The sequence below is a fragment of the Hyla sarda genome, chromosome 1, assembly GCF_029499605.1.
Source record: "Hyla sarda isolate aHylSar1 chromosome 1, aHylSar1.hap1, whole genome shotgun sequence".
Lineage (NCBI taxonomy): Eukaryota > Metazoa > Chordata > Amphibia > Anura > Hylidae > Hyla > Hyla sarda.
In genome coordinates, this window is record NC_079189.1 from 296,625,155 (window position 1) to 296,637,824 (window position 12,670).

Consider the following 12,670-nt stretch of genomic DNA (forward strand, 5'->3'; position numbering starts at 1 on the left):
TGAGTATTTAACTTTAAGAACGCCCTTTCTTTTATTTTTTATTTTTTTTTGGGGGGGGGGGCATCTTTTACGAACAATGGTGACTTGGTCATCTTGATTTGTGGTTTTACCTTTAAAGGGATTGTCCAGTAAATAATCTTATCCCCTATCCACTGGTTCTGGAGAGGAGTGCTGTACTTGTGTATCTTCAGCACTCCCATACAAATTAATGGAGCATGTGCCATCTATAACTTGCACCCTCAGAGAGCCGGGGCTCTGTTCTAGAGATTGTGCTATTTTTCACTGGAAAACCCCTTTAAGGGTGAAATAAGCTTTCTTTTATGCATAGTTTAACTTTCCTTTTAAGGTGTTTTTATGCCCTTTTGGAAATACACTTACTTTATTTAGCTAGAAGACTAGAAGAAAAAGCTATTTAGAAACTGATGTATTACAGAGGATTGCACCTTTATTCCCACTGTGGGGTTTTAAGGTTTTTTTATTTTCTTTTATAGGGGCCGTTTTATTTAATTGCTTAGCTGGAGAGTGCATAGTTGATAGATAAATCCAGTGTCTGTAATATATTAAAGGGACATTTTGCCTTAATAGCGCAAAATATGACATTATTAAAAAAAAAAAAAAAAAATTTGAGGCTTTTGTTCATATGTACTTTACTCAATGTGCCTTTTATGGGTTGTCTGCTATCTTGATTCAATTCCTCTCTGACTATCCTAGATAAGCCTATATTTCACAGCATACCACTGACTTCATAAGGGGGGGGGGGGGGGGGCGGCGGCATCACTATACTTGCTCCTATCAAGTACATTTGGTAAAGTTATAGCTTAGTAGCTAAATATTGTATGGACTTGTCTAAGATATCACTGCACTCAAGGTCTGTTTAGATATGGCAGAACTGATATCCTTAAGGGCACTTGTGCATGGGGAATATGGAAATATAAAAAATAAGCAGGGTAGAGCTTTGTGAGGAGGGTTTTGGGAGATGCCAGGAGGCATTTTATGATGTATTTCTTTGTACACAGGAAGTAGTCTGTCCTGAGTGCCTGACTTCCTGTGAACTACAATAGAGCATGTCCTTTTTTGGTTTGTCTTCATGGTGGTCAGATGACCCAGCTGCATTATTAAAATGTATAAATGCAGCTGAGCTTGGATGAAACAAATTAGACTGCAGGAATACTGTTGGTGAGTTAGCAGGGATACAATGCAGGTCCTCTATTTAGGGTAAATGCACACTTGCAGCAGAGTTTTCACACAGAAATTTGCACTGAAACATCTCTAGCGGATTACAGTTCCAGCAATTAGCTGCACATTACCAAGCGTCACGCCATAGACAATGAATGTAGTTCTGGCTGCCGGTGCACTCCCTTCATTTGGGAATATTTCACCTTCCTTGCCATTAATGGGGGTCCCAGCAGTTGGACTAATAACATAGCTATCCCCTATCCTATGAATAGGGGATAATTTTAATTAGTGCTATAATGCTTTTAAGTTTAATCTTTGAGCACATGCCTTTTTTCTTTTGAAGTTGTATTTATGATGATTCTGTAACTTTCAGGTTCTGGACTGGAATGTCCAGTATGTAAGGAGGATTATACAGTTGGTGAAAATGTGAGACAACTTCCTTGCAATCATTTATTTCATAATAACTGCATCATCCCCTGGTTAGAACAGGTCAGTATGAAAGGAATTTACTTATTTATTACAATCCATTGGCTAACTGCCCACTACACATTTCATGGATAAAACTGAGTATATCTGGAAATTCAGAACTCGGTGATAGAGGCAGTATTGATGTATATTAAAGAAGTACTCTGGGATATAAAAAATGTATCCCCCATCCAAAGGATAAGGGGATAAGTATTGCGAGGGTTCCAACCACTGGGACCCCCTGCGATCTCCTGTACGGGGCCCCAGCTCTCCTCCTGAATAAGGCGCGTCGACCACCGCACGAAGCGGCGGCTATCATACCCCCCTCTATGAAGCTCTATATGAGAGCGGGAGCACTGCACTCGGGAATCTCCAGCTCTCCCATAGAGCTGCATGGAGGGGGGGTGTCAAAATGTAAAACAGCATTTTTATGGTTAAAACAAAATAAATCCGGTAAGAAGTTAGCAGACTTTTTACAATAATGTGCTGCATTGTTGTCAGCGGAAAATCTGTATTTTAAGGCCATGAAATTCATCTCAATGGGGTAGATTTATCAAAACCTATGTAGAGGTGCAGATGCCTATAGCAACAAATCAGATTGCTTCTTTCGTTTTTTATTTTTTAAGACTTCTGAAAATTGAAAGCACTCTGTTTGCTATGGGCAACTGCACCACTCTTCTACACAGGTTTTGATCTCCCACAATGTTTTTTATTTTTATCAGATGGCCAAATGAACAAAATCAAATGTGAATTGGTAAAAATTTATTTTAATTTTTAAATTTTTTTTTGTGTTGTGTGGTTTTGCTGTACAGTTCTGAAGTTTGAGGTGTGGATTATAATGAATTTGAAAATATAAAGAACATATATTGATTCTACTTTTTTATTTTTTTTTTATTAAAGTTTTAAACAGTTTATACAAGGTATTTGGGGTGCGTGAAAAGAAGCGTGCAACAAGCATAAACAAACAATTGTGGTGTAGCAGGGGATTCATCAAAACAAGTATAAAACAGATCTGTCAAAGTAAAACATTGAATACACTGAATGCCCGCTACTCAGTTTCCTAGGTGGGACCTTCTCTTCCTTACTCAATAGACACATTATATTTTGTGAACTATGAACCCCTCCTAACGGACCTGGTGGCTGACACCGAAAAATGGTCTATAAGCAGATATCTCATGGGTGGGCTAGATTGCCACATTTTAAAATGTTTCACTTACTCATGCGTTCACTTACTATTCCCTTTTCCCTGCCTACGTCTTTTCCAAAGTAAAAAAAAATTTGCTCTTTCACATAAGCTAGTAAAAAAATTATAAATGGTTGTCCACGGCTATCTTATCCCAATCTAAAGAGGCTGGGGGTCTCAGTGCACCAGATATTAAAGGCTATTATATTGTAACCCAGCTGCTCTCCTGTGGGTCAGTATTAAAGCCTACTCTGCATCCATTTTCTTTTTTGAATCCATTCCACTCATGAAGTGACTTTAATTAAAAAAATTTAAAAGTAGGAGCATATGTTCTTTATCTAATACAGGGATTAACAACTTTGTCAAGAATTTAGGAGCCAGCAGAAAATAATGTTGCACGTCACGTAATGTGATATCGCGCAACGGGGAAATTATGTGACCTTATATAGTCAGTCATTCCTGTCCCTCATCTCCCTCCTGTGTGTCAGTTAATATTTTACCCTCCTCCCCCTCTTGTGTCTGTTAATACTGTCTCCTCATCTCCCTCCGTGTGTATATTATTAATGCCCCCTCATCTCTCCCACATAAGGCTCTCAATTAAAAAAAAAAAAAAAAAAAAAAAATTATTTACCTCTGCCTCTGTTCCTTCTCTGATCCCTCATTCTGCCTGCAATGTTCAGCACCTAATGTCATTGGTCGAACCCCTAGTGTACAGCAGCAGATATCTTACGTCAGTGATCTGGTGTCAAGTGGCAGCCGCAGTCAATCTACAATCTCCCCTTGGCTCTCCGGACTCCTGAGGTTGCTAATTGGCTGCGGTGGTCATCTGACGTTCGCTGCTCCTGTAACAACAGAATGAAAACGGCATGCAGAACGGGAGATCAGCACAGGAATGTAGGCAGAAGTAAGTAACTTTGTTTTTTCTTTAAAGGATGAACATTAAAGATGATGAGCAGCAGAAAATAACTTGCAGATAAGGGGTTGTCATTGGCTAGGTACACACTCTGTTTTGTGTTTGTCTAAAGCATTACGGTCATTAAAAACAACTTTTGACCTGATGATCACACAGGGTCTTACTCCTGAGACCCACTGCGACTGTGAGTTATTAGCCGGGGAAACGGGCAGCATTGCGCTCCACTCCATGGCCAGCTGAGAGAACCGTACATGTGCCTGTAAAGACTTCTAAGCAGAGAAATGGACAGACCTCTCGGCCGGTCAGGAAGCTGAGCACAATGGCACTCTCTTTTCTGGCTAATAACTCACGATCGCAGTTTGTCTCAGGAATAATACCCTATGCGACCAACCACTTTTGTCAAAAGTTGTGTTCAATGACTGTAACGCTATAATGTGTCCATTTAATACTCTTGAAAAGGATAAAAAATATAAATGTTAGATGCTAAAAAGAGATTTTTCTGGATGGCATACAGCAAAATCTATTTCCCATTTTCTTTCGCAACACAATGACACAGACTAGTATGCTGTCTTATACAGGAGAAAAGAAACGGGGGGGGGGGGGGGGAACAAACACAAAATGCGGTGTGAACCTAGACTTACAATTGGCAACATGACCCTTTTCTCTACAGTTTTGATACAGAAGACCCATGTACATGTTTTCCAGGATGAACAGAATGAGCTATACTGGTACACCTATTATAACTATTGTTTTCTTCCCCACAGCATGATACGTGTCCTGTATGTAGGAAAAGCCTGAGTGGTCAGAACACAGCCACCAATCCTCCAGGATTAACAGACATGAATTTTTCTGCTTCCTCTGCTTCATCTTCATCCTCCACCTCCCCTACTGATGAAAATAATTCTGCCAATAACTCCTGAGATAGGGAGGGGGGGAGCAGCTGCTGGGTACCAGCTCCTTATACCACCCTCTCATCTGCTGCTTTCTTAACACTGCATTCAGAGCCGAAGAGGGAACCCTGTCCAGGAGTTCCTGAGCAGGGCACTTTAAGACTAATGGGGGTTAAGTCTAAGTGTCTCTTCCTCCTTCCCAAGTGGAACAGCTGGGAACCAAACTGCTCATCATCAGTTTCATTTCCCCCCTCCCTAAAATGACATCTGGCATGGAAAAGACTGTGTGGGTGTGACTTTTTTTTTTTTTTTTCTTCAGAAGGGTTTGGGTCTCCTCTTTTAAAACACAGAGGTTCGGTAACTCCTTTTTATCATTTTATTTTTTAATGCTTTGAGGTTTTTAATCTTTAAATTAAACATGAATGATTAATACTGCTCTTGGCGTGAGCAGTTACTGCACAACGCATTTTGTTTCCTGGTTTAGAGAATACTTGCAAAATGTGCCATCCTGTAAAGTGAGTGGGCATGGTTAAAAAAAAAAGGAAGTTAGGCTAAGATCACTCTCATAATTTGTTATTCATACAGTTTTGGACATAGTACAGTAATGATTTGTGTTACAGTGCATCATTCAGAGTGTCATTTTTATTCCTTTGTGAAATGATTTACAATAATTGTTCCTTATTTTCTCTCAAGCGTGTTGCTTGTTCCTTGCGGGATGAAAGTAAATGCACAACACTCTAGAATTTTTAATTTTACCAGTATTATGGAATCCTATATGTACAAAACATTATGTATTTATTTGTTTTTTATTCTTGCTTAGTTTTCAATGAGCATACACTTGGATTGCGTTAGAAACACAATCATCTGGTGCGTTTTTGTTTTTTTTTTTTATTTTTTTTTTATTTGTTAAAATGACTGAGCGCTTGAGCAATACAAACTTTGTTTCCAGCAAGTTCATATTGATACGGGTAAGAAATGTGTGGAGTAATGTGTGCGACGAGTCCTTCTCCCTAGTCTTGCAAGCCCATTCTCTCTTAGTGCCAGGTACATGAAGTTTCCATTGTGACGCCATCTTACAGAAGAGTAGGTATTGTAACCATTTTCCTCAATGCGTTCTTGGAACTCACAGTTGGGCCCATATTCCTTCTGTAAATTAAGCAAAGTAAAGATTGTTGTTACTCTTTTCTCCTGAAGGATATCTCCTAATCTTTGGCCAGCACGTGCTTTTATCATAGATTTGCATAGCGTGGTCTACATTAATGGGTGTGCAGTTTGTATATTGTTGATGCAATAATGTCTGGTGACCTTGTTATACATAAATTTTGTATGTACGCTTAGGGTAACAAGTAGGGATTGACCGATATCGTTTTTTTAGGGCTGATACCGATAATCGGTGGAGGTTAGGGTCGATAGCCGATAATGTCCAAAATCGTGATTATCGGCCGATAATATCGGCCAAACCGTTAATCAGTCAATCCCTAGTAACAAGCAAGTTTTAAGATTACAATGCTCCAAGGCAGTAACATGTAACCAGTCATAACTTATGGTGCTAATTGTTAAAGAAATCGGCTTAGTTTGCAGATACAGAATGCCTAACTTGGCTGGAGATATATTTAGATATATCCTGTACAGAAGAGAGAGCTAACAAGATAGATAAAATAAAAAGTGTACAGAAATGTGAATATTTATCTTTTCATGTGACAACACTGAAGAAATGACACTCTGCTACAATGTAAAGTAGTGAGTGCACAGCCTGTATAACAGTGTTTAATGTTTTGTCCCCTCACAATAACTCAACACACAGCAACGAAGTCTAAACCTTGATGACAAAAATAAGTTTAGTGGAAATGTCCAAATTGTACCAATATTTTATGTGGCCATCATTCTTTTCCAGCACTGCCTTAAAGGGGTACTCCGCCCCTAGACATCTTATCCAAAGGATAGGGGATAAGATGTCTGATCCTGCAGCCCCCCTGTTATCTGGTGCATGGAGCGAACTTTGCTCCATGCCTGATGACTGGCGATGCAGGGGCCAGAGGCTTGGAACGTCAGGGTCACTCCCCCCCCTCAATGCAAGTCTATGGGAGGGGGTGTGATGGCCGCAACGCCCCCTCCTATAGACTTGTCATGAGTGGGCGGAGCCTTGACATCACTAGCCTCTGGCCCCTGCATCGCTAGTCATCAGGCACGGAGCGAAGTTTGCTCCGTGCACCAGATGACTGGGTGCTGCAGGTGAGATCGTGGGGGTTCCCATTGGCGGGACCCCTGCGATCAGACATCTTATCCCCTATCCTTTTGGATAGGGGATAAGATGTCTAGAGGCAGAGTACCCCTCTAACCTCTTAAGGATGCAGGGCATACCTGTATGCCCTGTGCCCAGTCCTGGTATAAAACGCCGTGACTCCGCGTCATACCGGGTCGGTCCCGGCGGCTAATGACAGTTGGGCCGCGCGCTATTAATTCTTTAGACGCAGCGTTCAAAGTTGATCGCCGTGTCTAAAATGAAACTAAAAGCTTCCCGGAAATTGCGATGTCCTGATCAGCTGGAATGCGAGCGGAGGTCTCCTTACCTCCATCCATCCGATCGGCGATTGATTTGCTCCAAGCCTGAAATCCAGGCTTAAGCAATCGACTGCCGATAACACTAATCTTTGCCGTGTCATTACATGGCAATGATCTGTGTATGATATCGATATGTGCAGTAGCCACTGGGGGGGGGGGGGCTTGGGGGTGGTGCCTATTACACTGCAAAAAAAAGTGTGAAAAAAGTTAATAAAGCTAATTTAACCCCTTTCCTAATAAAAGTAAGAATCATACCCCTTTTCCCATTTAAAAAAAAACTGTGTAAATAAACATATGTGATATCGCCGTGTGCGGAAATGTATGAACTGTAAAAATATATTAATTAAACCGCACAGTCAATGGCGTACGTGCCAAAAAATTCCAAAGTCCAAAATGTCATATTTTTGGTCACTTTAGATCATGAAAAAGGCACTGCATAGAAATGGAAGACCCCAAAAGTTACAAATACTCTTGGCATGTTAGTTTTCTGGAATTAGGCGCCATTCAAAATGTCCCGTCTTTTTCCTTCAACTACTGTACCACTGCACCGCTACCTGAAGGTCATGGTGAAGGCAACAAGGCTGCCTCCTGTGTTTTTTGGACTACAGACCCCAGCGAGTCTACAGGCGAACAGAGGTGTTGTTCCCTTAGCACAACTATTCAAGGTAAGGTGCATTTACTTGTGCACACCCTACCTCGCCTAATAATACTCCACTAGGAGCGCACCTCATTTTTTTCATATTTTCATTCAAAAGTTACAAAATGGCATTTTTTCTTCAATTTTGTCGCACAATTATTTTTTTTCCCCCTGCTTCTCATTGGATATTTTGGTTAAATGACTAATGTCACTGCAGAGTAGAATTGGTGGCACAAAAAATAAGCCATAATGTTGAATTTTAGGTGCAAAATTTGAAAGGGTTATGATTTTTAGAAGGTGATAAGGAAGAAAATGAAAATGGGAAAAACCCTGCGTCCTTAAGGGGTTAAGCCTCTTGGACATGGAGTTCACCAGAGCTTCACAGAATGTCCTCTTGTACTCCACATCACAACATCACGGAGCTGGTGGAAGGTAGAGAGCTTGCACTTGCACTCCCCCACCTTCCTTTGAGGATTTCCCACAAATGCTTAACTGGATTTAGGTCTGTAGACTTGCTTGGCCCTACATGTTGACATTCATGTTTCCCTTAATGAACAGTAGCTCCCCAGTGCCTGCTGCACTCCTGCAGCCCCAGAACCTAACACTCCCACCACCATGCTTGACTGATGGCAATACACTCTTGTCTTTGTACTCCTAACCTAGTTGCCGCCACATACTTTTGACACCATCTGAACCAAATGTGTTTATCTTGTCTCATCAGACCACAGGACATGGTTCCAGTAATCTATGTGCTTAGTCTGCTTGTCTTTGGCAAGCTTTTTGCAGTCTTTCTTGTGCTTCATCTTTTGAAGAGGCTTCCTTCTGGGACGACAGCCATGCTGACTAATTTAATGCAGTGTTTGGCATATGGTCTGAGCACTGACAGGCTGACCTTACCCCTTTAACCTCTGCAGCAATTCTGGCTCCACTCATACGTCTATTTCCCAAAGACAACCTCTGTATATCACTCTGAGCATGGCCACTCAGCTTCTTTGATCGACCAATGCTAGGCCTGTTCTGAGTGGAACCTGACCTGTGAAAGCTCTGTATGGTCTTAGCAATCTTATTTGAAGTGAGGTGCCAGGTTGAACATCCAGTGAGCAGTATAAGACTGTGAGGGCGATAACACCAAATGTAAGACCCCTCATTCCCATTCACACCTGAGACACTGTGACGAGTCACGTGACATTGGGGAGGGATAATGGCCCAATTTGGGTATTTCCACTTTGGGGTGTATTTGCTTGTTGCCAAGGTTTAGACATTAGTGGGTGTGTTGAGTTATAGTGAAGGGGGACACAAAATTAAACACTTATACAGGCTGTGCACTCATTACTTTACATTGTATCAGAGTGTTATTTCTTCAGTGTTGTCACATGAAAAGCTATAATAAAAAAATGTGAGGGATGTACTCACATGAGATAGTGTGTGTGTGTGTGTGTGTGTGTAAAATCTCCTGTCTTTAAAGCCAAATTATGGTGCAAATTTACTAATGATATGTAAGATTTAGACAGTTGCCCACACCATGTCTACAATGAGTAATGCATGTTGTGTAAGCCTATTTTTTGGCTCAAATTGCACCAGAACTTTGGTACAGTTGCAGTTGTAAATTTGCTCCAACAAGCTGACAGTCACTTTGCATGATGGTTTATTGCTCTGATAAACCTTTTGTCTTGGCAAAAGATACAATAAGTCAGGGGCAGACATAAGGGGAATCTGTTAGTTCTATTTTCTCAGACATGGGCTACAAACATGGGCAGATAGCTGATGCAAAGTTATGAGATCATGTTTTCTTTCCAAGCTTAAGTGCCATAAAGACACTGCCTCCACCTCTCCCTGCCCTGCATGTTTGATGTACAAGGCAAACTTGCTGGAAGCCAAGTTCTGTACATTAATTGTGCAGGGGAGAGAGCGGAGCTGTGCATGCTGCGGATTACCTAACAGGTGTATGAATGTTAATAAGTGCATTTTACTACAGCATATACTGTATTATGACTGGTGTATGAAACACTGGTCTTTGTAAATTTCTGTTTTGACTTGATGGATTGAAAGTATGGTTTCCATAGTATGTAAACAGAGTAAAATTTCTCTATTTTGGAAAGGATTGTCTGATTACACCAGATAGGGTCTAATGGCTTAAAGGGGTACTCCACCCCTAGACATCTTATCCCCTATCCAAAGCATAGGGGAGAAGATGTCTGATCGCTGGGGACCCCCGCAATATAGCATGCGGCACCCACCTCTTACTGCTCCGGAAGCGCTGGAGGGTCTGGGTTCCGACCATGGGAACGGAAGTTTGTGACGTCACGACTCCGCCCCCGTGTGAGGTCAGGCCCCGTCCCCTCAATTCAAGTCTATGGGAGGGGGCATGACGGACCCTCCAGCGCTTCTGGACCAGAAACAGGTGGGTGCCGCATGCTATATTGCGGGGGTCCCCAGCGGTGGGACCCCGCGATCAGATAGGGGATAAGATGTCTAGGGGTGAAGTACCCCTTTTAAACGGTAAAAAATGTTTCTTTGGTTGGGGTTTAAGTGTTTTGCTTCCTGGATCTGTCTTGTAGCAGGAAACAAGCCTCATAGACTAGTCATTAAGAAGGTTGGCTCATGCAGGTAGCTGGGGCGTGAAGTGCATAACTGCACACTGAACAGTCAGATCCCGACTGATCAAAATGTTTTGAAATGTCAAAGGTTTTGTTTGTTTTTAACCATTTATATGGTTCTAGCATGAAGTAATCTAAAAAATTTTTTATTGCATATTACTATGCCATAGGGTACACCCAGGTTTAGACAATAGAAATAGGGGACATTTTAAATAAAAGTAGAGAGGTTAATGTGACTGTTAATTTGTTTAATGTAATGCTTACTACTTTTTGTTTTTAGATTTTTTTAATTTCTACTTGTCCCTGGAATTTCAAAAAACTTTTGAATAGTTCTACTACCAATCTGTTGTGAAGGATGAAAATCTGTATCATTGGTTGGAACTGCTATCGTTCACCCTGAATAAAATATGTAACTTTATTTGGGGACGGGATGGGGGGGGGGGGTTGTAATGTAACCAAAAAAATGCTCAGTTCAACTACAATCTACTAATCTGTTCCAGAAGTATTGGCAGTTATTGTATATCTACTGTATATTCTGACAAGGCGTATTTTGGGAAAGTCTATGCACTGTTGTATGGTAACAGGAGCTTGTGGTTAAGAAAAGACGCCAAGAAGTTATTAGAGCCATGCAGATAGAAGAAGAGTACAAGGATGAAAGTCATTTTACCTAAAACACCACGTGTACTACCTTTTTTAATTTAAACACTTGCACTGTGTGGAAATGCCATTCAGCACAATGTTAACCTTATGTTGCAGACTTTTAGAGCTGAATTTTTTTTATTTAATTTTTTTTGCTGTAAGTTCTTCTGTGTGAATGGACCCTATGCTGCTTCTTCCTCCTCCTTTCCATAGAGTTCTATGGGCAGCTGTAACACAATCTTAATCAAGGGGTATTTCCAGCATTAAAAGTTATGGCTTAGCCACAGGGTAGGGAATAACAAACCTCCACCAGCCCCTAGAACAGAGAAATATTGTTCCCTGAATGGATGGAGCACTTTGTCTATGTGCGACCAGCACTTCATTCTTCATGGGGCTTTTGAACATTTCAGATACTCAGTACTTTTCATTAGAGATGAGCGAACTTACAGTAAATTCGATTCGTCACAAACTTCTCAGCTCGGCAGTTGATGACTTATCCTGCATAAATGAGTTCATCTTTCAGGTGCTCCCGTGGGCTGGAAAAGGTGGAGACAGTCCTAGGAGACTCTTTCCTAGGACTGTATCCACCTTTTCCAGCCCACCGGAGCACCTGAAAGCTGAACTAATTTATGCAGGATAAGTAATCAACTGCCGAGCCGAGAAGTTCGTGACGAATCTAATTTACAATAAGTTTGCTCATCTCTACTTTTCATATATTTTGTTGAGTGCATTGTATTGTACTATACAAAGTTTCCAATCTTTGCTTTTACTATAGCTTTATGGAAATTTATGTTTAAGTTGATGTACACCTACAGTCATGGGCGTAAATGTTGGCACCCCTGAAATTTTTCAAGAAAATGAAGTATTTCTCATGGAAAAGGATTGCAGTAACACATGTTTATTCCCTTTTGTGTGTATTGGAACTAAACCAAGAAAAGAGGAGAAAGAAAAGCAAATTGGACATAATGTCACACCAAACTCCAAAAATGGGCTGGACAACATTTTTGGCACCCTTTCAAAATTGTGGATAAATAAGATTGGTTCAAGCATGTAATGCCCCTTTACTCACCTGGGGCAAGTAACATGTGTGGGCAATATAAAAATCACACCTGAAAGCAGATAAAAAGGAGAGAAGTTCACTTAGTCTTTACATTGTGTGTCTGTGTGTGCCACACTACGCATGAACAACAGAAAGAGAAGAGAACTGTCTGAGGACTGGAGAGCCAAAATTGTGGAAAAATATCAACAATCTCAAGGTTACAAGTCAATCTCCAGAGATCTAGATTTACCTTTGTCCACAGTGCGCAACATTATCAAGAAGTTTGAAACCCATGGCACTGTAGCTAATCTCCCTGGGCATGGACGGAAGATAAAAATTGATGAAAGGTGTCAACGCAGGAGAGTCTGGATGGTTGATAAGCAGCCCCAAACAAGTTCCAAAGATATTCAAGCTGTCCTGCAGGCTCAGGGAGCATCAGTGTCAGTGCGAACTATCCGTCAACATTAAAATAAAATAAAACACTATGGCAGGAGACCCAGGAGGACCCCACTGCTGACACAGAGACATAAAAAAGCAAGACTATATTTTGCCAAAATGGACCTGGAGCA

The 12,670-nt window shown here is 41.1% G+C and overlaps 2 protein-coding genes across 4 annotated transcripts in view; one reads left to right on the forward strand and one right to left on the reverse strand.

The window, feature by feature from the left end:
- The window catches only part of RNF126 (ring finger protein 126), a 52,930-nt gene extending 47,653 nt beyond the window's left edge, over positions 1 to 5,277 (forward strand). Inside the window, exons 8-9 of the mRNA XM_056518014.1 lie at positions 1,550 to 1,665; positions 4,502 to 5,277. Of these exons, the coding sequence (XP_056373989.1) occupies positions 1,550 to 1,665; positions 4,502 to 4,657 (272 nt within the window). The 3' untranslated portion in view covers positions 4,658 to 5,277. The remainder of the gene's footprint in view (positions 1 to 1,549; positions 1,666 to 4,501) is intronic.
- A 222-nt stretch (positions 5,278 to 5,499) lies between these two features.
- Positions 5,500 to 12,670, reverse strand: part of FGF22 (fibroblast growth factor 22) — a 35,027-nt gene continuing 27,856 nt past the window's right edge. For all 3 annotated transcript variants that reach the window (XM_056518025.1, XM_056518024.1, XM_056518023.1), the window contains exon 5: positions 5,500 to 5,773. In XM_056518025.1, the coding sequence (XP_056374000.1) occupies positions 5,582 to 5,773 (192 nt within the window). In that variant the 3' untranslated portion in view covers positions 5,500 to 5,581. The remainder of the gene's footprint in view (positions 5,774 to 12,670) is intronic.